At 53.1% G+C, this 27,473-nt stretch overlaps 1 protein-coding gene across 4 annotated transcripts in view; it reads left to right on the top strand.

The window, feature by feature from the left end:
• Window positions 1–27,473, top strand: part of DHRSX (dehydrogenase/reductase X-linked) — a 230,868-nt gene that overhangs the window by 100,970 nt on the left and 102,425 nt on the right. For all 4 annotated transcript variants that reach the window (XR_007132866.1, XR_007132865.1, XM_047765372.1 and 1 more), the window contains exon 4: window positions 17,529–17,630. Coding sequence is in view for 2 of the 4 variants with exons in the window: in XM_047765372.1 (XP_047621328.1) it covers window positions 17,529–17,630 (102 nt within the window). In the remaining 2 variants the exon portion in view is untranslated. The remainder of the gene's footprint in view (window positions 1–17,528; window positions 17,631–27,473) is intronic.

The following is a 27,473-nucleotide window of genomic DNA, read 5'->3' as shown; positions in this document are numbered from 1 at the left end:
GGCCTCCCTCAGTGGATTAAGGATCCAGAGTTGCTGTGAGCTGTGGCGTAGGTTGCAGATGTGGCTTGGCTCCCGCATGGCTGTGGCTGTGGCATAGGCTGGCAGCTATAGCTCCGATTCGAACCCTAGCCTGGGAACCTCCATATGCCGCAGGTGCGGCCCTAAACAGACCGAAGACAAAAAAATTAAAAAAAAAATAAAAAGGGTCCAGCATTGCTGTGAGCTGTGCTGTAGGTCGCAGACGCAGCTCAGATCTGGTGTTGCTGTGGCTGTGGCCGGCAGCCACAGCCCCATCTTGATCCCTAGCCTGGGAACTTCCATATGCCGTGGGTGCACCCCTAAAAAGCAAAAAAAGAAAAAAGGAAGAAAACGAAAAGTGTCTTCTTTGGCATTTTTGCGTGATTGCCCTCCTGGCCACATCCAGTGGACACGGACATGCTCCAGTGGCTGGATGGTGCTGACCCTTGAATCGTCTTTCAAAGGCAGAAAGTGCAGATGACGTCAACACACCATTGATTTGGGGCTGGACTGGGGGGCGGGGGAGCGCATGGGCTGTTATCAGGTGGTGGCCCTGCCCCAGAGAGGGGCCGCGGCTTGGCCAGCGTGGCTCGTGTTTCACGTTCACCGTGTCGCCACTGCTTCTCTGCTCACGTGTGCAGCGCCATGTGACGGGTGGGGTGTGTCGCCCGGGAGTCGTGGCTGACATAGGGCGGTTCATCTGCCCACGCTGTCCCCCAGCCAAGGTCTCATTTGGCCAATTAGCAACCTAATTTGAAAAGCCCTGCGAAAATATCACTGCACATGCCATGGCCTGTCTCTTCCTTCCCTGATGTCTTTCTCCGGAGTAATTTGCAGTCGGTGTCGTGGCTTTCTCATGAGCTACTGCCTGGGGCCTCGGGGGGGCCGTCTGATCCATCCGTCTGTACGTCGCCCTCCGTCTCGCTTCAGCATCTTTCTCCTCTCTGCTGACAGTCCGTCGTCCTCCTGATAAATACAAACAGGATGTGCAGGGAAACGAACCCGGACTGGCATCCATGAGGACGTGGGTTCCATCCCCGGCCTCCCTCAGGGGGTGGAGGATCCGGTGTTGCCTTGAGCGGTGCTGTGGGTCACAGATGTGGCTTGGATCTGGCATGGCAGTGGCTGTGGCTGTGTTTTAGGCTGCCAGCTGCAGCTCCGATTCTGTCCCTAGCCTGGGGAACTTCCATAGGCTGCAGGTGTGTCCCCCTCCGCTCAAAAAAGGGGAAAAAAAACTTAAATAAAAATGAAAACAGGATGTGCAGAATGAATGAAGTGGGTATTGCGCGCTCAGTATATGTTGGGCAGGATGCATAGACATTTGGAGGGCTTCTTCCTACACCATCCGTGCAGCAGGTGGGACTCTTGGCTCCGTTTCACAGGTGAGAGAACCGAGCCTTTCCCTGGAGAAGGGTCCAGCTCCCTGGTGTGGATGCCTGGACCCCATCCCCCTGCTGGCCTCCCTGAGCCTCCTTTCCCATCTCCTGTGCCCCCCTGTCCCCTCCGTCATGACCTTGGGGCCCTTTTGTGACCCCTCTTCCTCCTCCTCCTCCTTATAAGCCTTGGACATCTTGGAGACCTTTAGAATGCCCCGTCGTCTTTCCTCTTTCTTCTGGGTCCCCAGGATTTTCACATTTCCTCTCTGGTTCGCCTCCAGACTTACCCTTCTGGAATCAAATTGGCGCCCCCTTGGCTGGTTGGGCGAATGCTGCCTCTTGCCTTTAGGTTGTGCTACCTTTGGTATCCATTGCGACTGGACCCGTCGTTGGTATCAACCAGCGCGTTTGCTCTGTGATGGCAGACACCGAGCTGGTTGCCGTGTGGGCCACTGATAAGTGAGGACATGTTTCCGATGGGGTAGATGTGAAACATAGGCTTAGGGGGTGATGAGAAAGGTACCCCAGGCACACAAAAAAAGTAGAGGATGCTTCCTTGGGATTGAGAAGTGGCAGCTCATGCTCATGTCATTCAAAGGGTTAAATATCCAGCATTGGTGTCCGCGTCCTCCCTTTTGCGTCCTTATTTTTTGGCCGCCCCTCGGCATTTGCAGTTCCCGGGCCAGGGATCAGATCTGCGGAGCTGCAGTTGCAACCTGAGCCACAGCTGTGGCAAGGCCGGATCCTTCACCCCCTGTGCCCGGCCCGGGGATCAAACCTGTGTCCAGGCGCTCCCAAGACTCCACCAATCCCTTTGCACCGCAGTGGGGACTCCCGTGCTCTCTTTCTATAGCAACATTGTATGAGGTTTTGTTATTTATACTATTTTGCTATAAATGTAATAGTTTGTTATAACAAAACATGTTAGAAGTATTTTGCTATAATACTTTGTTACAAATATGTAACAAAATATGGCCTCATAGGATTGGCATATTTTTCCAATGATCTGAACAGGATAGACAGTTGAAGCGGGCCGGGTGGAGCCCTGTTTTTAGTGGATTCCCCGTATTTGAGTCGTTTTCCAGAGATGGGGAGTGCCTGGGCATGTGTGTATCCACCTGGGCATCGTGGCCGTCACTGGTGACTGTGGCGAGCCAAGCAAGGCGCCTCCATCCTTCATCCACGGCCCACAGTCCTCAGCCTGACTCCTCCAGCATCGCTGTCTCCAATGCCATCCGGTTTGCCATGGGTCCACCTGTGGGCACTCCGGTCTGCCTTGGTGCTGCTGAACGGCGGGGCTGGTAGGAAACCAATGTGGCGCTTGGGTGTCATGGGCGCTGCGATCCATTGGTGTTTCTGCATGGAATCCTCATCTGGATTCTGCAAACAGAGCCTCCTCCGTGTGTTTGTGGTCCTTCAAGCAGTCTGTCGCCCTGAGCTCTCAGAACATGCCAGCAGTGCTCTGGGTCATGGCCATGTGACACCTTGAGCCCCAGTCAAGGTGGGCGCATTCCCTGGCATGAGTATGGGGTCCCATCTGTACCTGGCGTGAGAACGCAGCAGCAGCAGCAGCAGCAGCAGCAGCAGCAGCAGCAGCAGCAGAACGCCGGGCAGCCCTTGCCCGCCGTCCCCTGAGAGACCGTGGGATCAGAAGAGGACAGCGTGTCCCAGTTGGTCACCCTGAGTGGACCCCCTCCTCCTGCATCTCGCAAACATGCCCATCACTCAGAGAGAAATTCTGATGCTTTGTGGTAACCACAGAAAAGTCACCCAAAGAAAACGCTTCTCCAGGAATAGGGCAGCTGCAGAGGTCCAGGTAAAACCACGTCACGATGCGGAGTCCAGGAGTCCCCGTCGTGGCTCCGCCGTGACAAACCCGACTAGGATCCACGAGGGTGTGGGCTTGATCCCTGGCCTCGCTCAGTGGGTTGAGGATCTGGCATTGCCCTGAGCTGCGGTGTAGCTTGCAGACATGACTCAGCTAGGGTGTGGCTGTGGCTGTGGTGTAGACCAGCAGCTGCAGCTCTGATTCAGCCCCTGTCCTGGGAACCTCCATAGACTGCAGGTGCGGCCCTTAAAAAAAAAAAAAATTTGGTGAATCTGAAAACCCATGTTGGTAGGATTGGGTCCGTCCAAAGCCCACCCAAAGGTGCTTTCCGGGGGTCGTCACCATGGGAGACAGGGGGCGATGTTTCTGCTGACTTGGGGTTTTTTCAGGCGTCCACCTGGAAGGGGACGCGGTGGGTGGATGTGCGCCATCTCCGTACAGCGTCAGAGTCGGTCCCCACGAGGCCCTTCATGGATCATCGTTAGGTTTAAATGAGGAGCAGGTGCAGAAGCCGGTTCTGAAGATAAACAGGACGAATGGAAGGAACAAGCCGTGATGTGTGTCAGTCACGGCTCCCTGCTGGCGAGATCCGTGACCCGGGAGGGCCAGCCGTGCATGGGCAGCCCTTTATAGGGTCGGGCACGTCTAGGGTGATTGGACCCTGCCGCTTGACCGCACACAGAGATTTGAGAACAACGTTGATGGCTTCTGTGTCGTGTCCACTGAACACGCAGACCAGCCTGGAGGCCTGACATGCTCACGGCTTGTGTCTGCGCTGTGGCTGCGAACGGGGGAGGCTCAGGTACCTCCACCTGTCGCACGGATGGGAGCATGTCTAAAAAGACGTGGTGCGATTCCAGCAGTCTCCTGCTGCGGCGGCCAAGGAGCTGGATGGATGATGCCAAGCCCGATTTGGCATCGAGGCTCCTATTGTTGGACCTCTTGCTAAACTGCAGATGCTGCTCTGAGTCCTGGGCACGCTGGGGCTTTGACGGCTCGTGCCAGCCCTTCTGGGAGAAGATCTGACTTTTCTGCTATGGGCCAATGTGCGTCCCTCCAGATTTCATGGGTGGAAGGCCTGACTCCCAGGTGTGGCGCCAGGAGATCCGTGGGGACGTGAGCACGATTGATGAGGTCGTGACAGTGAGGGCCCCCAGCCTGGGATGAGTGTCCTCACGAGAGAACACAGAGGTCTTGCTGTCTCTCTTGCTCTGTCTCTTCCCACGTGGGAGCCCGACTGGACAGCAGCCGTCTCCAAGCCAGAAAGAAGAGCCCCCCCCCTCCCCTGGCCCCAAGCAAAACTCAATGCTGATGGCACCCTGATCTCAGATCTTCAGCCTCCAGCACGTGAGAAACAGAACTTCTGAGGTCTAAGACCCCGAGTCTCGCGGTCCTTTGTTGTGTTGGTCTGAGCTGGCTGATGTAACCCCAAAGCTCAGAGAGGTGGAGGGAGCCACCCAGAATTGTCCACCCAGCAAGCGCCCTGCAGGTGGGATGGGAACTCAGACAGTCAAGCTGCACAGCCCCTGGAGGACGCAGTGTTCCGATGGATGGAGAAGATACACCACGTCCTTCAGGGAAGAGGTGATGAGGTTTGATACGGTCATGAGAGCGGGGGCCCCTAGGGTGGGGTTCCTGTCTGTCTCTAGCTCTCTGTATCTTCCCCATGTGGGGGACAAAACAAGATGGCAGCCATCTGCAAGCCGGGAAGAGAGCCGCCCGCCCCCTAAATGCCATCACGATGGCACCTCCATCTCAGACCTTCAGCTACCAGCATGCTGAGATGCTGAGCTTCTGAGGTCTAAGCCCCAGGTCTTGGGGTCCCTTGGTGGTGTTGGTCCAGGCTGGCTGATGCAGCCCCGAAGCTCAACAGTTGGAGGGAGCTTCTCAGATTGTGCATCCAGTGGGTGCCTTGGAGGTGGGACAGTCCAGCTGCACAGCCCCCGGAGGATGCACGTCGTGATGGGTGGAGAAGATGCACCACGTCCTTCAGGGAAGAGAGGCCCAAGTGTGAATGGCTGCCCTGGAGGTCCTGCCTGGGCAGCCCCTTAGCCCAGCGAGAGGAGAGCCCTTGCCGGTGATGACCGCGGACAAGCCCGAGAAGTTACAGGTCCCAGGAGCCAGTCTCACGGTGGGGATGGGGCTCCTCTAGGAGCCCCTCCAGGTTCTGGCGGCAAAGACGGAGGAAGTGGCCCTGGCGGCGGGAATTGCGTGCTGATAAACATCCAGAGTTCTTTTCTCCTCCTGCCCTCAAGGAAAATTATTCCACCAGTGTCTCCCTGACCTGGGGGAGGGGAGCGAGGGTCAGGGAAATGCTCAATGCCAGCCCCTGCCATCCTCCCTGAATTTGAAAGGTTTTGTGTAGGGGACTGGGGGATGACGTGGGCTCAGCGGGTTCCAGGCGCTAACAAAGGGTGGTCCAGATACCATCGCCTTGACTGAAGCTCACCAACCTCCGTGGTGCCCAGACATCCTCAGAGGCTGGGTCACTGGTCCACGGGAGGACCACGCTGGACCATCGGCTGGAGGATGCCACGTATGGAGCGACTTCAGCACAGCTGGCCTGGCTCTCACAGGCCGCAGGCATCCTGGACTGTCCCCACGTGTCCCTCCAAATCCGTATGTTGAAGCCGTAACCCCCAGGACCTCAGGATGGGGCTGCATTAGGAGATGGGGTCTTTCAAGAGGGGGTGGAGGTACATGAGGTCATGAGGGGGGGTCCTGATCCCCAGGGATGGGGGTGCTGAGGAGAAGAGGGGGTCAGGACCCAGATACACACACAAAGGGACGGCCCTGGGAGGACACGGGGAGGAGACGGCTGTCGACACGCCCAGGAGAGAGGCCTCGGGAGGGACCCGCCCTGCCCGCCCCGGGGGCTCAGAGGCCAGCGCCCAGGACCAGGAGGGATCACTGCCAGTTCTTCGTCTGTACCCTGATTGCAGGCTTTTGTTAAGGCAGCCGGAGCCGGTGGTGCAACAGGAGATGCAGGACAGCGTCTGTATTCAGAGCACATCGTCGCTCTCACCATTTCACGTGGAGTATCTCAGCAACCGCCAGCATAGGGACACTCAGGTCGGCTGGAGGCGGAAAGAACAGACCCGGGGAAAATCCGAGGGGACTGAACCACATATGACAAAGGAGAACATTTGCATTGTGCCCCTTAAGAAATTGGCAGGTCCTTACAAAAGAAGGACTTATTTCAATTTCATTGCTGAAAAGATAACCAGGGGTGTTCCCCTTATGGCACAGCAGAAACGAATCCGACTAGGAACCATGAGGTTGTGGGTTCGATCCTTGGCCTTGCTCAGTGGGTTAAGGATCCGGCGTGGCCATGAGCTGTGGTGCAGGTTGCAGACGCGGCTCAGATCTGGTGTTGCTGTGGCTGTGGTGTGGGCCAGTGGCTACAGCTCCGATTCGACCCCTAGCCTGGGAACTTCCGCATGCCATGGATGTGGCCCTAAAAAGCAAAAAATACATAAAAATAAAAAGATAGCCAGGACTTTTTTTCTCTTAATGAGAGAAAGAGAACACTTTTATTTATTTTTATTTAGTTAGTTTTTTAGTTATTTTCATTTTTGGCCTCCCCATGGCACGGGGAGTTCTGGGGCCAGGGATCAGATCCATGCCGCAGTGTGACCTGTGGCAGCGCAGGATCTTTAACCTGCTGTATGGGCCGCGGAGGGATCCCAAGCCCCGAAGACGCCGCTGATCCCATTGCGCTACAGCGGGAACTCCAGGAACACTTTTTTAAGTGTAGTGCCTGGGGCTGCCTGTTTGGATCGGTGCCCAAAGAAGGGATGAAGCAATCTCATTTTGCTTTTCTTCATTTCATTTTTTTTTCTTTGGCCGTGTCCGAGGCACGCGGTAGTTCCAGGGCCAGGGATCAACCCGCAGCATGGCAGCGACCACGGTGGGTTCTTAACCCGTTGTGCCACACGGGAGCTCCAGCTCTCCCTGACACTGGCCCGGTTTCTCTTTTCGGCCCCTCTGTTGGTCTGGACTGAGATGTCCTGTCCTCTCCTAGGCGTTTTGCTCTGTGGATGAGTACTGGACAAGGTGTTTGGACACAAGGCACTGACGGTGCCTCGCAGGCAGGACCCGCGGAAGCGTGAGCCATCCGGGTGGAATATGGTTTTGACACGAGGAATCCCGGGCGGGTTGCCCGGCGACCTCATTGGGGGGCGGTGTCTGGCTGTGCAGTGTCGCTGTCTTGAGCACACCTGCCTCCTAGCTGCCTCCTTCCTCGGTCGAAGCTGCCACCTGGCCTCCTGCAGCCCCCGTGGAGTGTACACCTGCCCTTGATTTTATGAACTTCCGAGGGACTGTCATTCAGGGCTGCTGGGTGGATGCCAGAAGGTCCTTTGGCAGGCAGCTCATGGGAAAGATTTCTTCTGGGCAGGTCATGGAGTGATTTTCATGTCCTGTTAATTTCTTTTGGTGGCTCTTTCGGATATTCCTAAATCTACGGAAATAGTCCACATCCTTAGTTTTTTCAAGAGTCTGACCCTGGGCTTAGAAAAGGGTTCAGGCATCTCTTGGTCTCCCTGATGTGTTGTCTTATGGCTGCATTAGTCTCAGAGAAGAACGAAGCAGGGCTTAGGGGAGGGAAGAAACGGTGAGAACAGGATTTGTGATCTGAAGCATCATATCAAAGCCCATGTCCCAGCCCGGGGTCCTGTGTCGTGCGTGCCACGGTGCGGGTGCGAGACGCCTTGGTTCCAGCAGGGTCTCCCTTAGTTCTGTGCTTCTGGCTGGACCGGGCTGTCATCCGTGGACAGGTGTCCACTGTGTTATGCAAAAGGCAACTTTTGCGAAAGGAAACCAGCTCTTGGGGGGGAAAAAAAGGACAGGAAACAGGAGAGATGTACAGAAGAAAGCCGTCTTGGTCAAAGACCTCCACGGCCGGGCAAAGCCCCGGAGGTTCGGAAAACCACCAAGCCCCCCTTTTTTGTGTCTTGATGTTGCCTGGTCTTTGAGAAGGTTTAAGAGCCTGGATGAACAGGTCCTGCCAAATCGTAATGTGTTCTTTATGACCACGGCGGGGAAATGATGCAGAAAATCGCCGTGCGCCCCCCCCAACACCCCCCCCCCAAGCAAATGACACTCATTACCCTGCAGCTGCTGGATCTGAGCTCCAGACCCGGGGTGTGCGGCGGCTGAGGGCAGGATGGGGATGGAGGAAATGGGGAGGCTTCCTCTTTTTCTTCATGGCACATGCACACCAGCGTAGGAGGCAGGCGCTGCTCATCCCTGTTCAGCTGCTTCAGGAAATCGTCTTCAGAAAATACGCTGCGGAGAACTTGATGCCTCGAGATGCGGAAACTCGCAGCAAAAGATGAGCAAACTGAATCCCACGACAGACACATAAAGGCATCATCCACCACCATGACCGAGCGGGAGCTCCCCACCCTCACAGAGATCAATACGTGCAGAGCAGTCCGGATGGGGTAGCACAGCAACAGGAGGAAAGATAAAGACCACGCGGTCATCTCGAAACAAAGAGGCTGTGCGGCCGGGACTTCGTGAAGGTTTTTCTGTTTTCAGAGCGAACGGAACTTTTCTTTCTGTCTTTCTTCGAGTTGATGTGCAGTGTTGTGCCCATGTCCGCTGTACAGCAAAGTGACCCAGGCATACATATATATATACGTCCATTGCCTTTCTCTTAGTATCTTCCATCCTGGTCCATCCTAAGAGACTGGATAGAGTCCCCTGTGCTGGACAGCAGGACCTCACGGCTGATCCATTCTCAGTGTCCTAGTGTGCATCTACCAACCCAAACTCCCCGTCCAGCCCACTCCCTCCCCCTCCCCCTTGGCAACCTCAAGTCTGTACTCTACGGCTGTGAGTCTGTTTGTGTTCTGTAGATGGTTCACTTGTGCCATAGTTTAGATTCCACCCAGAAGTGGTCTCATGTAGTGTCTTTCGCTTCCTGACTGACTTGACTCAGCATGAGACTCTCTCGTTGCACCCATGTGGCTGCACATGGCATGGCTTTGTTCTTTTTTATGGCCGAGTAATATTCCGTTGTGTACATGGACCACATCTTCTTCATCCCTTCATCTGTCGGTGGGATGTTTCCATGTCTTGGCTCCTGTGAACAGTGCTGCAGTGAACATTGAGGTGCATGGGTCTTTTCGAATTATGGTTTTCTCTGGAGAGATGCCCAGGAGTGGGACGGCTAGGTTATAGGGTGGCCCTATTTGTAGCTATTTAAGGAACCTTCCTCCCAGTCTCCACAGGAGCGGCACCAAGTTCCCTTCCCACCCACGGCGTGGGAGGGTTCCCTTGTCTCCACACCCCCTCTGGCGTTTATTTGTGGCCTTTTGATGAGAGCTGAAGTGACAGGTATGAAGTCGCATCTCCCTGCAGGGAGATATGCATTTCGCCGGGGGTTGCTTATGTAACCACTTGCCTTGCTCCGGAGGCACGCTCCCTTCACTCTGAGGTTTTAACACATCAACAGCGCAGGACACGCACACGTACCCTGCACTAATTAGGAACCTGGGATCATCTGGGCTGGGCGGAAGCTGCTTTTCATCTCACCCTGTAGGTGGATAAAGGAAATAAGATTCCCTGGAGGACCACTTACCTCCTTGGAAGACGGATTGTTTTTAAAGCTCTTTGGACCCCGTTTCTAAGCCAGATTTGGACTGCCTTCCACCTGGCTGGCTTGATGAGTGAGTTACACGTAATTCTTTTCTCTTTAATTGTTAAGTGCTCCAGAGGCATCTACGCCTTGTCTTGGGCTTGAACAAGAATGTTCTCATTGAGGAGTTCCTGTTGTGGCACAGCATGGAAAGAACCCGCCATAGTGTCCGTGAGAATGTGGGTTCGATCCCTGGCCTCGCTCAGTGGGTTAAGGATCCGTCGTTGCCGTGAGCTGTGGCATAGGTCACAGATGTGGCTCAGATCTGGTGTCATTGTGGCTGTGGTATAGGTTGGCAGCGGCAGCTCTGATTCAGCCCTTAGCCTGGGAACTTCCATATGCCACAGGTACAGCCCTCAAGAGGCAAAAAGGAATGTTCTTATTTAAAAAAAGAAAAAAAGAGCAGACTTATGGTTGCCAAGGGGGAGGGCGTGGGCTGAATGGGGCGTTTGGGGTTTGTAGATGCAAACTATGACACTGAGAATGGAGAAGCAATGAGGTCCTGCTCCTGCTGTGCAGCACAGGGAACTCTATCCCGTCTCTTGGGATAGACCAGGATGGAAGAGAATATGAGAAAAAGAATGTTTATATATATGTATGACTGGGTTGCTTTGCTGTGCAGCAGAAATGCACACAACACTGTACAGCAGCTTGACTTTAATAAAAAAAAAACAAACCCAAAAAACAAATGAATAGTGCACGGAGTTCCCACTGTGGCACAGTGGGTTCAGGATCCGGCCATGGTGCAGCTGCTGCACAATTTCAGCTTTCTGTCTCTGCCTCTGTCTCTTATGCTCCGTCTCCGAGTCTGTACCTTTGTCGCTCTCACTGTGTCTGTGTCTTACACACACGAAATCTCACTCCCTCAGATCGGCTTCCTCCATAGGAAGGAGAGCTTTGCACCTGCAGAGTTGACTGTGTCTCTGTGTCAGAACCGCCAAAGGATGTGCATCTGTCACCTCTATTTTTTTAAACAGAGAAACGCAGGGGGACATGGGGACCGGCGGGTGGTGAGCCAGCTGTTCTCCTTGCAGGCGCATCCGGGCTGTGGGGGGGGGGGGGCTGTTCCTTCCCTGTGGGGTCGACACGGGCCAGGCTCCCAGAGCTGGGTCCCTGCCCAGGAATCCAGCCCCATTGCAGAAGGAGGCGGTGGCCCACTGTCCTGCCCACGGGGGCAGACCCCCGGCGGCCCTCTGCGCGGGAGGCTGTGTGTGTGGGACCTTGTGCGGGGGCACATGGGGTTTGTGCTCAGGCGGGGGGGTGCCGTGTGCAGGGCTGTGCACGGGGGTTGGGAGGGTGCTACGTGCGGGGCTGTGCACGGGGCATGGGGGGGTGCTGTGTGCTGGGGTGGGAGCCGTGCATGGGGGCGGGGGTAGGGGGTGGGGCATGCGGGGTGGGTGCGCCTGGGGTTGCACTGGGGGCTGTGTGCGGGGTCGAGGGAGGTTTGAATGCTGCCCTCGCGCTCAGTGAAGCCCCTTCCCCATAAGCCCTACGTGGGCCTTTCAGGGCCTGGGTGGCCATAAGGTGACCCCGTGAGGTTAGCAGGCAGGCGGTGGTTGTGGTGAGACGCACAGGACCAATTCCAGAGCCTGGGGGCAGGTCACCTCGGGACACACAGCGCCCTAAGCATCCTCCTTTGCTGTCCCTACCCGGTTCTGCGTATCCCAGGGCTCCTGTTCTGATGGCCGTGTTTCTTTGTGACACTTTGAGCTGTGCCTGTGGATGGGACCTCGCACCGCCCCCCGCCCCGGCAGCTGCTATTTCTTTGCATATTTTTGTATCGAAACAAGGCACCTTTCCTAGAAAGAATCACCTCAGGCGTTTTTCTTGGCCTGCATTTTGTGTGGGGTTTTTTTTGCATTAAACTTTATTGAAATGTAGTTAATTTACAATGTTGTATTATTTTCTGGTGTACAGCAAAGTGACCCAGTCATATATATAACGTTATGCATATGTAAACTTTTATATTTTTAATACTCTTTTCCATTATGTCTTAGGACAGTGGGTGTAGCTCCCTGTGCTATGCAGTGGAGTCGTGTATCTACACTAGCAGACCCATGTCATATACACTGGTTGGCATCCACGAACCCCAAACTCCATATCCATCCCGCTCCCTCCCCCGCCCCCTCGGCAACCACAGGTCTGTTCTCCACGTCTCTGAGTCTGCTTCTCTTTTGTAGGCAGGTTCATTTGTGCCATATTTTGTGAATCTCATCCACATAGGAGGCATCTCACATCGAATTTGTCTTTCTCTTGGACTGACTTGGTATGAGCATCTCTGTGTCCAGCCATGTCGCTGCAAACGCTTTTGCCGGTGCTTGAAAATCAGTCAGCATCGGTTGGGGCTCTCTGTTCCTTGAAAGTCAAAAGGCGTTGATGAAAGACCATTGGCAGCCTTCCCGCCTCTCCTGGACGATGTGCTTCCGTTCCTTTTCCCGCGTCTCCCACATTCGTTGGTCTGACGAGTCCTTCTTTCCTTGATTTCATCGTGAGAGTGTCTGCTCCTCAGAGGAGAATTCCTTCTCTTGGGAGGTGCATGTTGTTGTCAGTTGAGCATGTTATTGAGATCTTGGAAATACACACCTGTAATTTGAAAACCTTCCTGCGGTAGACTCGTGCCTATTTGTAAATGTGCGTTTGCAGCCTTGTCAAGTATATTACTCATTCCTGTCTAGGTTCTTCTTTCTTCCTTCCTTCCTCCCTCTCTCCCTCTCTTTATGTCTTTCTTTCTCTCTCTCCCTTTCTCTTTCTTTTTCTCTCCCCGTCTTTGTTTCTTTTTCTTTTCTTTTTTTTTAGGGCCACACCTGCGGCATATGGAGCTTCCCAGGCGAGGGGTCGAATCAGAGCTACACCTGCCTGCCTACACCACAGCCACAGCAACGCGGGATCTGAGCCGCATCTGAGACCTACACCGCAGCTCAGGGAAACGCCAGATCCTTAACGCACTGAGCAAAGCCAGGAATCGAACCTGCGTCCTCATGGAGACTAGTTAGCTTCGTTACCACTGAGCCGCAAGGGGAACTACAGCCAACTTTCTCTTTTCCTTCCTTCTTTCCTTCCCTCCTTCCTTCCTGTCAGATCTCAAAGGCGTCCCTTCCGTTCTCCCATCACCATTGCGGTTCCATCCTCTTGGCACTGCCTGTGGGAGTTCCTGGGAAACGGGACGCAAAACGGTGTCATGCGGAGAAAATGGCTCATCACGGCCGTGCCTGCACATGGCCTGGGCGTTGGACCCCAAGGTCGTGATTCACTTACTCCCGTTAATTCAGTCCCGAATTCTCTCCCCTTGTCTGCACGGGGCCAGCCCTGCTTGGTTCTGGCTTCTCTGCCTGATCCTCTTCAGGCTTTGAAGGTTCCATCCCAGCTTTAAAAACAAACAAACAAACAAACATACGGAAAGGGCTGCAGTCCACCTGCAGGAAAATTCGCCTTTTCCACTCGCTCCGGCTGGGCTCGTCCAAGAAGGAGCAATCCTTTCGGTTTGGCATCAAGACCCGCCCGCCACTCGCTGCCCATTCTTCCTCTTCCAAGCGGCATCCCCTCCCTCTTTCCAGCATCCCTTGGCCTTGCTACCCAGACAACTGGTATACCTCCTATTTGCCAGGCGTTGGCCTGGCAGACATCCTGTGTCTTCACTTCTAGGGGTGCCTGAATATTCTCAAACCCTCTCCACCTTCCATTCCTCTCATTATCCAGGTAGAAATGATACCAGTTCTTGGTATCTTTTTTTTTTTTTTGCTTTTTAGGGCTGCACCTGTGGCATATGGAGGTTCCCAGAGCTTCAGCTGCCAGCCTACACCACAGCCACAGCAACACCAGACTCAAGCAGAGTCTGCGACCTACACCACAGCTCACGGCAACACCGGATCCTTCACCCACTGAGTGAGGCCAGGGATCGAACCTGTGTCCTCATGGACACTGGTCGGGTTCCTTTCCACGGTGCCACAGCAGGAACTCTGAAATGAAGGTGTCCTTGAGGGCACTCCAGGTAGATAAAAACGTCGCCTGTGTCTCCCTCTCCCACTCCCCGACAGGAGCCCTGCTGCGTCACGTACCCCGTGCCCTCTCACCAAACTCACGGTTGTCCGTTGCAGCCCCTGCTTGAGTTTCCCGTGACCCCTCACACGCGTGAGTCCCCGGCTCCTGTGGGTGGTCAGCCCTGATGCCTCGTCTGGCTGTGGGGGGCTCCCTCCTCTGCAGCCTGTCTTCTGCATTTCTGTTCGCAGGGAGGCAGCTGGTGTGCAGGGAGCGCCCTGCCGTCCCAGCTGTGGGGCTGGATTTTGGCGGGGGTTGGGGGAGTGTCTTATTTCCTGTGCAGGGTCCCCAACCTTGCAAAGGAGAGCATTGCGGGGGGGGGGGAGCTCCTGAATGGATGTCGAAAGTCGCTGCTGATGACAAGAGTGGGCAGAAAGGAAGCCAGACCCACGCCTGACGTGCGAGGCAAAGCTCTCAGCGCGGGGCGTCCGTACCTGTGTTTCTGGTCACTTCTGGACCTTTTCCCCTGAAGGGCAAGGAGGAAGCATCCTCTGACTTTTCAAAGATGCAGAGACAGTGCTGTGTTTTTGGAGGCTGAGTGTGTGGGTCCACCGTCCGTTTGTCACGGGTTCTCGTTAGACGCTGTTGCGCAGATTTTCCTTTTTTTTTTTCCTTTCCAAACTACCTTTTCGGGAGTGTTCTGGGGGAGCGTTAGAGCAGTGTGTCAGGAATTCCTATCCAGGTGGCACCGTGCTCTAGAGCGTCCCAACTCCCTGTGGCACAGCTCCCTTTTCCTCCATCGGTCACCGCCTGATGCAGAACAGGAAGGAATCACGTGACAAAAGGCAACTTAAGAAACATACAAAAGGGTAGTGCCCAGTGTTGCTTTTGTTGTTGTTGTTTATTTTTTTTTTAATTCCCCCAATATATAATTTTTTTTTCTACTGTACAGCATGGTGACCCAGCCACACACACGTACACATTCTTTTTTCTCACATGATCAGGCTCCGTCATAAGTGACTGGACAGAGTTCCCAGTGCGACACAGCAGGATCTCATGGCTCATCCACTCCAAAGGCAATAGTCTGCATCCATGAACCCCAAGCTCCCCATCCATCCCACTCCCTCCCCCTCCCCCTCGGCAACCACAAGTCTGTTCTCCAAGTCCATGAGTTTCTCTTCTGTGGAAAGGCTCCTTTGTGCCGTATGTTAGATTCCAGATATGAGTGATGTCATGTGGTATTTGTCTTTCTCTTTCTGACTGACTTCACTCAGGATGAGAGTCTCTAGTTCCATCCATGTTGCTGCAAGTGGCATGATTTTGTTCTTTTTTATGGCCGAGGAGTATTCCTTTGTGTATGTGTACCACATCTTCTTAATCCAGTCATCTGTTGATGGACGTTTGCTGGCGGGGGTGTGGAGAAAAGGGAACCCTCCTGCACTCTTGGTGGGAATGGAAATTGGTACAACCACTATGGAGAACAGTATGGAGGTGCCTTAGAAAACCATACATAGAACTGCCATAGGACCCAACAATCCCAGTCTTGGGCATATATCCAGACAAAACTTTCCTAAAAAAAGACACATGTACCCGCATGTTCATTGCAGCACTACTCACTGTCCATAGCCAAGACGTGGAAACAACCCAAATGTCCATCGACAGTGTTGCTTAAAAAAAAAAAATCACTGGAGGAGTTCCCTGGTGGCTCAGTGGCTTAAGGACCTGACTTTGTCACCACTTGTGGCTCTGATTACGCTGTGGCACGGGTTCGATCCGTGGCCCAGGAAGTTCTGCGTGCCACAGGGGTGGCCAGAAGTTAAGAATAAAAATCTAAAAGATGGTGGAGATGAATCTGTCTACAGAAGAGAAGCAGACTCATGGACAAAGAGAACAGACTTGGGGCTGCCAAGTGGGAGGGGCAGGGCGTGGGCTGGACGGGGAGTTTGGGGTTTGTAGATGCAAGCTACAACTCTGAGAATGGAAGAGCCCTGAGGTCCTGCTGTGTAGCACAGGGGACTCTATCCAGTCTCTTGGGACGGACCAGGATGGATTATGAGAAATAGGATGTATATGTGTATGCCCGCGTCACTGGGCTGTACAGCAGAAGCTGATACAAAGTTGATACAACACTGTACATCCACTATACTTTAATAAAAATATAAATAAAACAAGCTGAAAAAGAATATAAAGGGGGAAAAAACACTGGCTTCAGCAAACGTAACGTGACCATTGATTTAAAAAAAATTCCTAAGCGCATCCACCCTCCGTTCCTGAACGGGTCTTGGTGCTTGGGGGTCAAGCCCCATTCACAGAATCGTGCCCCTCCCTCGACCTCGCCAGTAACTCTGATCCAGAAGCATGCCCCCCCCCAGTCCCACTGTCAGTTTTTAGGGGAAATATTGAAAGCGCACCCTCCCGCGTCCTCTGTGGCTGTGGGACTTGGCACACAGGTTCCGTTCTCCATGCCGAAGATGCTGAGCAGGGCAGGGTATCCTCACAGGTCCCTTTGGAGTGAGCAGCAGTATAGGTACCTTCTCAAGCAAACGCTTTTGCTGGCTCTCAGGTGCAATGATGTTTAACACACGCCACAGCAACCACAAAACGGCAGACTCCTGCAGGTGCCTCTCGCCCCTCAGGTGCATGCTGCAGAGGGTGCTGGACTTTGGGATGTGGAAGCCGTACTCCCTTCTGTTGCGGGGTCCTGGAACCTCAGGCATCTCTGTGAGCACGTTCTTGAGAGCTGACCCTCGAGAAACCCAAGGGGATCCTACAGCAGAACCAGCAGTGACCGGGCATGAACCATGCTGCTGCAGGGGGACCAAGAAAACTGCCCTCCACTCAGAAGGGTTGTGTGGTCTGGACCTCAGGATCCTCTTCGGAGGTCACGTGGTTGTTTGATGACCACTGATTCTTGAGGCCGTCCGTCTGAGAGTCGGACTGTCCTGCTGGCTCTTGGTGGGGGCTGCTCCCAGCTCCCAGAAGCTGTCCTGAGGGTCTTGGCCCCTGACCTGCTCACAACAAGGCAGCTCATGTCCCCCCTGAGGGTCTTGGCCCCTGACCTGCTCACAACAAGGCAGCTCATGTCCCCCCCCCCCCAGCCAGAGAATCGCCTCCTGAGTCTGCTTGCAAGACGGAGTGTTACAGAATGAAGTCCAGGCATGGGGTGACATCTCGTCATCTTTGCCATATGCTCTTGACTCGAGGCAAGTCACAAAGTCCCAGCCTCACTCAAGGAGAAGAACTCATCAAGGACGTACCTCAGGGGAGTTCCCATTGTGGCTCCACAGGTTACGAACCCAACATAGTGTCCCCAAGGATGCGAGTTCAATCCTTGGCTTCACTCAGTGGGCTAAGAATCTGGCATTGCCAAAAGCTGTGGTGTAGGTCGCAGATGCAGCTCAGATCCTGCTGTGGCTCTGGTTGTGGTTGTGGTGTAGACCAGCAGCAGCTCTGATTTGACCCCTAGCGTGGGAACCTCCATGTGCCACGGGTGTGCCCCCCCCCCAAAAAAAAAGACATACCTCATTGGGGGTCTTATTAGTGTAAGTTCCCCATGATGAACCTTCTTCAGTTTCTAACCCAGTGCTACTTCCCAGAGGGTTCGAAGTTAACCTGTTTAGAAGTCATCTTAGTGGCTTAATGATTGGAAGATAACCAGGCTTTTTTTTTTTTTTCCCCTTTCCAGTGGAGTTTTTATATTGCGACCTGGCATCCATGACGTCTATCCGGCAGTTTGTCCAGAAGTTCAAGATGAAGAAAATCCCTCTCCACGTCCTGGTCAATAACGGTGAGTTCTGGTGAAATCCAGAGGCAGGTCGGACACAGACAGGCGCCCTAGCCCTCCTTTGGGAAAGCGGGTGGGGTTCCCTTGGAAACCCACGACTCTCGGGGCCAGTTGTTGCCGCTGCTTCATTCCACTGGTGTGTTTGGCTGTTGACTGGTGCTGGTGTTAGCAGAGTAATTGTAGGATGTTGCTTTGAAATGCTGTAAAGTGTGGTGCTGTGTCCTGTGGATTCGATACTTGGACTAGTCCACTTGGGCTAAGACATACCAGGAAGCTGTGAAGGGTTGAGTGTTGTCACAGGTGTTATTTTATCAAAACCTCCGTGTGTTTCCATGATTGGGAACCAGCGAAGGGTCGAGTGTTGTCACAGGTGTTATTTTATCAAAACCTCTGTGTGTTTCCATGATTGGGAACCAGTGAAGGGTCGAGTGTTGTCACAGGTGTTATTTTATCAAAACCCCCATGTGTTTCCGTGATTGGGAACCAGCGAAGGGTCGAGTGTTGTCACAGGTGTTATTTTATCAAAACCTCTGTGTGTTTCCATGATTAGGAACCAGTGAAGTGTCGAGTGTTGTCACAGGTGTTATTTTATCAAAACCCCCGTGTGTTTCCGTGATTGGGTACCAGCGAAGGGTCGAGTGTTGTCACAGGTGTTATTTTATCAAAACCTCTGTGTGTTTCCATGATTATCATCAGTTTGGCTCATTCCTGTTCAAATTTAAGATCTTGCTTTCAGTGTTGGAGACCCAGGATTGAAAGGAGATAAATAGTTCAATTAATGCAGCAAAAGGAATAGATGGGACTCAAAGGGCTACTGACACTGCACTTTTTCCCGACTCTGTAAAACATGTGTCAAGTTATTCGTATTGTGGACAGCAGGGAAAGCTAGGACCCTCATGACTTGTCTTGAGCCCCACGTGGATAATCCAGGATAATTTTTTGCCTCTAAAGACCCTTCATCCTTTTTCCAAAGTCCCTCTGGCTGGTTCCCGCTTTTCCCAGGTACTGTTTTCATGACCCTGGGCTTAGGGCGTGGGCAGATCTCAGGGTGGGCGGGGACTTCATGCTTCCTTCTGACGCACGTGACATCCTAACACATGTCTATCTGATTCCGCTCCCAAGACCTGCGTGCTGTGGGTGCCTCTTCTTTCTCTTTGTCTGGTGCATTCCATCTTCTGTTTTTCATCATAGTCATAGGGTTGGAGGGCAGGGTCAGAGCCACATAGAGATACCTCTGCTCCATCCACTTGTTGAATTGGAAATGCTCCCTTAAGGGAAAAACACGGCATGGAAAACTGTCCGTAGGGTTTGTCTCCAGTGCGGCAGGGATGCGTCTGTGGCTGTGATCTGTGGCTGCCTACGAAACACCTGCCAGCAGGCACCGTTCCCTCAACTTAGCCCGGGGGGCGGACACTGCGTGGTGCTCTTGCGGGCAGATCTCCTTGGATGGTTCCGAATGATTTTAATCTTTATTTCTTCTCCCCAGGACTCTGTTGATACTTTTCAGGTTTCTGCAAATGATTATGCCTGAAACCTATTGGCAGAAATCAGTGATTCTGCAGGACATGGCCACGTGGGGCACCTCCGTCTGTGCTCTGAGGGGCGGGCTTGGTTTGTGGAGGGTTTCTCAGTATTCTCAGTGAGTGGGATGACACTGTACACAGGGCCACCTGTGCAGACGCTGGAGGGAGGGGTGGTGGAGACGGGTCCAGCCACACCTCCTGTCTCCTCGTTACCTTCAACACCCTGAGTGATCAGGGATGGGGCCGCATCCTCAGAGGGCCACTTGGCCGTGGCCGTGCGTGCGTGCTAGTCCGGGAACCCATCAGAACTGTATGAGCTGAGGTTCTTTGCTGCAGCCTCCCAGCATCCTTGCGGTGCAGCCTTCCCTGAGCCAGGAAGCAGGACAATCAGGCATCTCCATTCTGACAGATGTCTTCCCCCAGCGGGTCTCACCCTGCTCTGGGTCACCAGAGGTTTAGTGGGAAATACGGCTGCCAAGCATGTTTGCTGGTGTGGCTATAGCTGAGGGGCGTGGGGGGGGGGACACCAGCAGAAACAGGCTTATCAATGCATTCTCCATAATTAACCTGCTACCCCTAGGTTTTGGTTTTGGTCTTTAAGGGGGAGCACCTAAAGTAATTTAGATTGTATGCAATGCACTGTTGACTCTTCTATGTCTTCACCATTTAAAAAAAATCGAGGTACAGGGAGTTCCCGCCATGGCTCAGTGGTGAACGAACCTGACTTAGTCCCCATGAGGATGCGGGTTCGATCCCTGGTCCTGCTCCGTGGGTGAAGGATCCAGTGTGGCCATGAGCTGTGGTGTAGGTCGCAGATGCATCTTGGATCCACAGTGCTGTGGCTGTGGTGTAGACCGGCAGCGACAGCCCCGATTCAACCCCTAGCCTGGGAGCCTCCATGTGCCTTGGGTGTGGCCCTAAAAAAGACAAAAGACAACACAAAATATTAAAGTATAATATATTTACAGTGTCTCGTTAGTTGAAGGTGTACAGAAAAATGATTCAGTCCTATGTCGGCGTGTAGAAAACTAACTGTAGAACGAGATACCATATCTAGATGCAGACATATATTCTTTTCTAGATTCTTCCTCCGTGTCAGATATTACGAGTGTTGTTGGAGTTCCCTGTGCTAGGGAGTAGTCCTTGTTGTTTGTCTTTTATGTCTGCGTCTGTTCGTACCAACCTCCTAACTTATCCTCCCCCCTCTCCCCCTTTGGTAACCGGAAGTTTGTTCTGTCTGTGAGTTTGTTTCATAGGTACGTTCCTTTGTGTCCTCTTTTAGATTCCACATATTAGTGATATCACATGATGTTTGTCTTTCTCTGACTTTCTTCACTTAGTATGAGAATCTCTAGTTCCATCCGTGTTGCTGCAAATAGCATTATTGCATTTTTTGGGTTTTTTTTTTGTTTGTTTGTTTGTTTGTTTGTTTTTGGCTTTTTAGGGCTGCATCCATGGCATATGGAAGTTCCCAGGCTGAGGGCCACATTAAAGCTGCAGCTGCCCGCCTACACCACAGCCACCGTAACACCAAATCTGAGCCTCATCTGTGACCTACACCACAGCTCATGGCAATGCCAGATCCTTAACCCACTGAGGAGGCCAGGGATCAAACCCACATCCTCTTGGACACTAGTTGTGTTTGTTACCACTGAGCCATAATGGGAACTCTCTTTTGTTCTTTTTCATGGCTGAGTAGTATTCCATTGTGTATAAGCACCACATCTTGTTTATCCATTCATCTGTCATGGACCTTTAGGTGGCTCCCGTGTCTTGGCTTGTGAATAGTGCTGCCGTGAACAAGGGGTGTGTGTATCTTTTCAAATCATGTTTTTCTGCAGACAGATGCCCAGGAGTGGGATTGCTGGATCCTATGGTAGTTCTATAGTTAGTTTTCTAAGGAACCTTCATCGTGGCTGCACCGATTCACATTCCCACCCACAGTGCAGGAGGGGTCCCTTTTCTCCACACCCCCTCCAGCATTTATTATTTGTGGGCTTATTCACGGTGGCCATTCTGGCCAGTGTGAGTCGGTACCTCCCTGTGGTTTTGATGTGCATTTCTCTGATAATGAGGGCATCAGGATGTGGATGTTTGGGGGACATTGTTGTGTCTCCCACGCAGAGATTAGGGCGTGGACATCTTGGCGACATTAACCTGTCGCCTCTCCCTCGTGTACTTGGTAATTCCCAGGCCAGGAAATACAGGGATAAACAGGAGCCCTTGACCTCACGCACATCCCTCTCCAGCCAGGGACTCACATTAAACAAATACTTATTCCGTGCAGTGCCCCATCCTGGAAGTGCAGAGACCGTCGCGTGGGGAGCTGTGACCTGCCACGGGGCTTCCCAGCCACAGCTCCTGCCGATGCCATTTCCAGGAGTCGGAACCAGAGCGCAGTTACTGCAGGGCCACTCGCCGAGGCTGCATGTTGTGTTTGCTCCTCTTGTGTGTCACCCTTTATTTTTGTTTTATTTTATTATGATTATGATTATGATTTTTTTTAGGGCTGCACCTACAACACATGGAAGCTACCAGGCTAAGGGTTGAATCACAGCTGCAGCTGTAGGTCTGCACCACAGCCACCGCAGCGTGGGATCCAAGCCCCATCTGTGACCAACACCACAGCTCATGGCAACGTCGGATCCTTAACCTACTGAGGGAGGCCGGGGATCAAACCTGCTTCCTCATGGACACCATTTGGGTTCTTGACCCAATGAGCCGCAATGGGAAATCCCAGGCTTTGTGCTTTGCATGTTTAAAATGTATTCTTTCTTTTTGCGTTCGTTTTGCAAGCTTTTCATGAATCGCAATGACTGAAAACAAAGCTTGAAAACAGAAGGACCCTGGAGTTCCCACTGTGGCTCAGCAGGTTAATGACCTGATATTATGGAGTTCCCTTTGTGGCTCAGTGGTTGACGAATCCGACTAGAAACCACGAGGTTGTGGGTTTGATCCCTGCCCTTGCTCAGTGGGTTAATGATCCAGCGTTGCTGTGGCTGTGGCATAGGCCGGAAGCTACAGCTCCGATTCGCCCCCTAGCCTGGGAACCTCCATATGCTGCAGGAGCGGCCCTAGAAAACGCAAAAAGACAAAAAAAACAAAAAACAAAGAACAAAAAACCTGATATGAGGAGGATGTGGGTTCAAGCCCTGGCCTTGCTCACTGGGTTAAGGATCCGGCGCTGCTGTGAGCTGCGGTGTAAGTTGCACATGCGGCTCAGACCCGTGTTACTGTGGCTGTGGTGTAGGCCCTTAGCTGCCCCTCCGATTTGACCCCTAACCTGGGAACATCCATACGCGGAGGGTGTGGCCCTAAAAAGAAGAAACAAGAAAGGAAAAAAAAAAAAAAAGTCTATCGTCCCCAAATAAAAACAAATACCTAGAATCTTTCAGAAAGGAAGATAAAAAAGCAAACAGAAAGGCACTGATGTTTTATGATTAGCAAAGAAAGGGAAGGGCCGAATGAAGTGATTTTTAAGTATTTACGCATGTGTTTTTGTTGGCATCGAGGGGACGTCCGGTGTTGTGGCAGGTTTGGGTGCACCGCGAAGCGACTCGGTCACACATAGACACACATCCCTGCTCTTTCGGAGTCTCTTCCCACACAGGCCATCACGGCAAATGGAGTAGAGGGCCTACAGTTTAAAGGGAGCATTTGGGATTTTGTTCGAGGGTTCGGTGCCTCAGACATGGACTATTTTTGCCTTCGCCAGCGGGACAGAAATAGAAGCGGACCGCCTGGCTCGGTCCGTGGGGCTCTGCGGCCCCGAGCCGCGGATTTACCCCCCGCGGGCCCGATCGCTGGGAGGCCTCATACGGAGCTGGTCCATATGCAGCTGGCGTTTGCATCAAAAGTTGATGTATGCTGTTTGCCATCCTCCAGCCAGACCCTGGGTAGGTTTGTAAGCCCCGCTCAGGATGGATGCTGGATCCTTGAGCCTTGATCGAGTTTTTCCCGTACCTCTCCCGGATGCATTGCCAAGATGAAGAATTACTGAAACAGGGGTGCCCGCCGTGGCTCAGCAGGTTCTGAACCCGCCTCGTTCGATCCCTGGCCTCGCTCCGTGGATTAAGGATCCGGCATTGCCGTGAGCTGTGGTGTAGGTTGCAGATGTGGCTCAGATCTGGCGTTGTGGTGGTTGGGGTATCGACGGGCAGTGGCAGCTCCGATTCGACCCCTAGCCTGGGAACTTCCATATGCTGCAGGTGCGGCCCTAAAAAAAAAAAAAAAGAAAAAAAAGAAAAAAGAAAAAAAGGAAAATGAAAAAAAAGAATTAGTAAAAATGATGTCCCCTCCCCCAGATAAAGACGGCAGCCGTCACCCTGAAAATGAAGAAAGACGCCTGCCTGCCCAGATCCATAGGCACCTAGTCTTGGGTACAGTTCTTCCTTCATTCTCTTCATTCATTCATTTATTCCTTCCTCCCACCAAGCAGCGCAGGGCCCCGGGGACCGATGGCCGTCAGAGCCGTTCTTCCCAGCAGTGGCCTCAGTGGCCTTGGCACCTGCAGAGCAGTGAGATCACAGGGACGGGGTGCCGATGTCTTGGGGGGCGGTGTCTGCGCGGTTTCCTTTTTCACACACTCGGCGTTTTCTCTGCTCTTTCCCGGGAAAGCGGTGACTCGGGGTGGTGCCTTCCTGTTGGGCAGGTGGGACCTGAATGTGTGTGGACCGCCTGTCGCCCCCAGATAGAACGGTTCGCTGGTGGTGGTGGTATCCCCGGCACGTCTTGGGGACCAGAAGGCACTTAGATGTCCCTTTGCTGCAGGTGGCAGTGCTTGGGGGCCATTGGACCCGATGGATTCGAATTCCCATACGGCCAGCGGACCCATCCCTTCCTGCTCCCAGCCAGCTGTGGAGCTTCCAGAACTGGGTCCCAAAAACAAAACACAGGGGCTTGGCAGTTACCCAGAGGCTGCGGAGTCACCTGAGCCAGCAGCTCCAGAGTCACCTGAGCCAGCAGCTCTGGGAAGGGTCGGGTATTGATGGTCACATGGTCCCAGGAGCCCTGGCCTCTGCACTGGAGGGTCTGGCGGCGCGTTTCCAGCTGAGATAGTTGCTCATCGAAGAGGGAAAGAGGGGGCGGGATGGATGGGGGGGGTGTGGGGTTGGCAGGTGCACCCTAAGGTCTATGGAAGGACAGGCCAATGGGGACCTGCTGAGCAGCACAGCGGGCGCTCCCCAGGATTCTGTGATCGGCTGTGTGGGAAGAGAAGCTGAGCGAGAAGGGCTGTGGGGACATGGACCCCTGAGTCCCTCTGTTGTCCAGCAGAAAGGATCACATCAACTCTACCGCAACGAAACTTTAAAAAATGAAAGAAAAAAAAAAAAGGAAGGAAATAGTCTCATTCAGTATTGGCACCAAAGATAATGAAAATCTTCTGAATAAATTTTTAGCATGTTAAAAAGATTCCGTTTTATGGATTAACATATAGTAAGTCCATACCCAGTCTAAAGAAGGCCTTGCAAAAACACGGTAGGTCTTTGATCAAAATAAAGATGACAAGCATTCCAGAAACAGTCTTGTTACAAAAAAAGTGGGGTTTTTTGTTTTCTTTTTTTGTCTTTTTAGGGCCTCACCTGCAGCGTATGGAGGTTCCCAGGCTAGGGTCCTAATCAGAGCTGTAGCCACCGGCCTACACCACAGCCACAGCAACGCGGGATCTGAGCTGCCGTGTCTGCGACTTACACCACAGCTCATGGCAACACCGGATCCTTAACCCACGGAGCAAGGCCAGGGATCGAACCCGCACCCTCCTGAATGCTGGGTGGGTTTGTTAACTGCTGAGCCACATCAGGAACGCCACAAAAACCTTATTTACAAAACAGAGACTCAGGGATTTTGAAATCAAAGTTATGGTGACCCAAGGGGACAGGTGGGGGCAGGGAGGGACGGGGGGGGGGGAGGTGTATGGGGTTGGCAGGTGCACCCTGAGGTCTATGGAATGACGGGCCAGCGGGGACCTGCTGAGCAGCACAGGGAGCGCTCCCCAGGATTCTGTGCTCATCTCTGTGGGAAGAGAAGCTGAGAGAGAAGGGCTGTGGGGACATGGACCCCTGAGTCCCTTTGCTGTACACCTGTAACGGACACAACATCGTAAATCAACTCTACTTCAACACCATTTTGAGATTAAAAAAAAAAAAAAGGAGTTTCTGCTGTGCCTCCGCGGATAAATGACCCAACAGAGTCTCCATGAGGATGCGGGTTCAATCCCTGGCCTCCCTCAGCTGCCTGAGCCACAGCGGGAGTTCCATCCCTTGGGGAGGAGCCCATCTTCTTTCTTGCTCTTTTTCCCAAACTGCAGTCGGCGGGCGGCGAGGCTGATGCTTTCTCGGAGGCTGACTAACAAGGCGTGACTGCTCAACCCCCTGGCCTGCTGACAGCATCCTTTTATGTACTTAAAAAAGACAAATGCCGCTGCGTGCGATCGCGGCGGCCGTCGCCCCCCGGGCACCATCACGCGTTCCATAAATACTGCGGTCGGCGTGAAAGGTGCCACCAGTGACTCCTGTGGGACGTTTTGCCTTTTAAAAATGGAAATGGGCGTGACGCTTCTCGGCATCGCGCTTCATCACGCGTGAGTCACGGGCAGGGTCTCGCGTTGCGGGTCCCGCCTCCGGGGGGCCGCAGTCTCCGTGCATCTTCCCCGCGGAGCAGCCCCCGGGCGGGCTGGGCGCTTCCGGGGCGTGAGGGGTGGGCGGCTGTGCCCATGGGGGCTGCCGCAGGGCAGCGATCTTTTCCCCATCGAGGCCGTTGACGCCCAGAATGCGCTCAGTGGGCTCTGGCCCTGCCTGAGTCCCCTTGAACTCGTCCTCTGCCCGAAGCAGCCTCCCTGGCCGTCGGGGGTCAGGGAGCATCTGCCAGAATCTGTCATTGGAGCAGCCGGGTGACAGCAATGCATGTTGTCATGGCCCCGGGGCTCCCTGGTGGCTTCTCGTTGACCGTCTGGTGCCTCATCGCTGGGAAAGATGAAATGGGAACAGAGCAGCTGGAACTCGCCTGGTCTGAGGGACGGGAGCCCACATTGTCCTTCAGCCGAGGTCACCGGGAACCTGACCACAGGGCCCTGGCCAGGAGCAGGCCAGCTGCTCTGCCCCGGTGGCGGGAAATCCAGAGTCGTACAGCAGCGTGAAGGTCTGGTGGCCCTGAGTCTCCTGGCTGTTTCCCTGCTCCTGATGTACCCGGAATCAAGGACCGTCTTTCTTTTCTTTTTCTTTTTACAGCTTCACCTGCAGCATGTGGAGGTTCCCAGGCTAGGGGTCGAATTGGAGCTGCTGCTGCAGGTCTACACCCCAGCCACAGCAACACCAGATCCAAGCTGCACCTGTGACCTGCACCCCAGCTCATGGCAACGCTAGATCCTTAACCCACTGAGTGAGGCCAGGGATGGAACCTGCATCCTCGTGGATCCTGGTTGGGTTCTTAACCTGCTGAGCCACGTCCCCTTCGCAGGCCCCTCGCCGTGAGCTCAGGTGCAGCCCTGGATTCTGACACGTGTCTAGTGGCTGCAAGGTTATCCCTGGAGAGGAAGCTCTCTAGCCTGGAATTCAGCCTTCAGGCGGTTGCTGAAACGCCAGCACCACAGCCGCGCCACTTACCACCCCCAGTGTTTCCTCTTTATTTATTTTTATTGAAGTTGCTGTACAGTTTTATAAGTTACAGGTGTCCAATAGAGTGATTCACTACGTTTAAAGGTGATACATTGTTTAAAGTTATTATAAAATACTGTCATCCCTGTGCTGAACAATATGCCCCTCTACTTATTCCTCTTATACATATCCTCCATCCATCCGTCCATCTATCTGTCCGTCTATCTATCTATCTATCTATCTATCTATCTATCTATCTATCATCTATCATCTATCATCTATTATTTATCTATAACCTGTTTGTCCGCCTGTCTGTCCATCTATCCATCTATCTATGGTCTATCTGCCGTCTATGGATCATCTGTCTCTATCATTTATGTCTATCTGTCTGTCTGTCTGTCGATCTGTCATCTCTAGCTTTCTATCTACCCCCCCTCCTTATCTCTCTCTTTGTCTCCATCTTTTTATTGAGGTGCAGGTGATGCCAGTAAGTTACAGGTGTACAGCCCAGTGAGTCACAATGTGTAAAGGTTATACTCCGTTTATAATCCTTATAAAATAGTGGTTCTCTTCCCATGTGGTACAATATTTCCTTGCAGCTTATGTTATACCTATGAGTTTGTACCTCTTCCCCCCCCCCTTCCCAATCTCCACTGGTCACTGCCCGTTTGTCCTCTAGATCTGTGCGTCTGCTTCTATTTTGATATATTTACTAGTTTGTTGTAGTTTTT

The sequence above is a fragment of the Phacochoerus africanus genome, chromosome X (genome assembly GCF_016906955.1).
Source record: "Phacochoerus africanus isolate WHEZ1 chromosome X, ROS_Pafr_v1, whole genome shotgun sequence".
In the NCBI taxonomy this organism is placed as follows: Eukaryota; Metazoa; Chordata; class Mammalia; order Artiodactyla; family Suidae; genus Phacochoerus; species Phacochoerus africanus.
The sequence above is the reverse complement of the archived record's forward strand: the minus strand, read 5'-3'. Positions and strand labels throughout refer to the sequence as shown.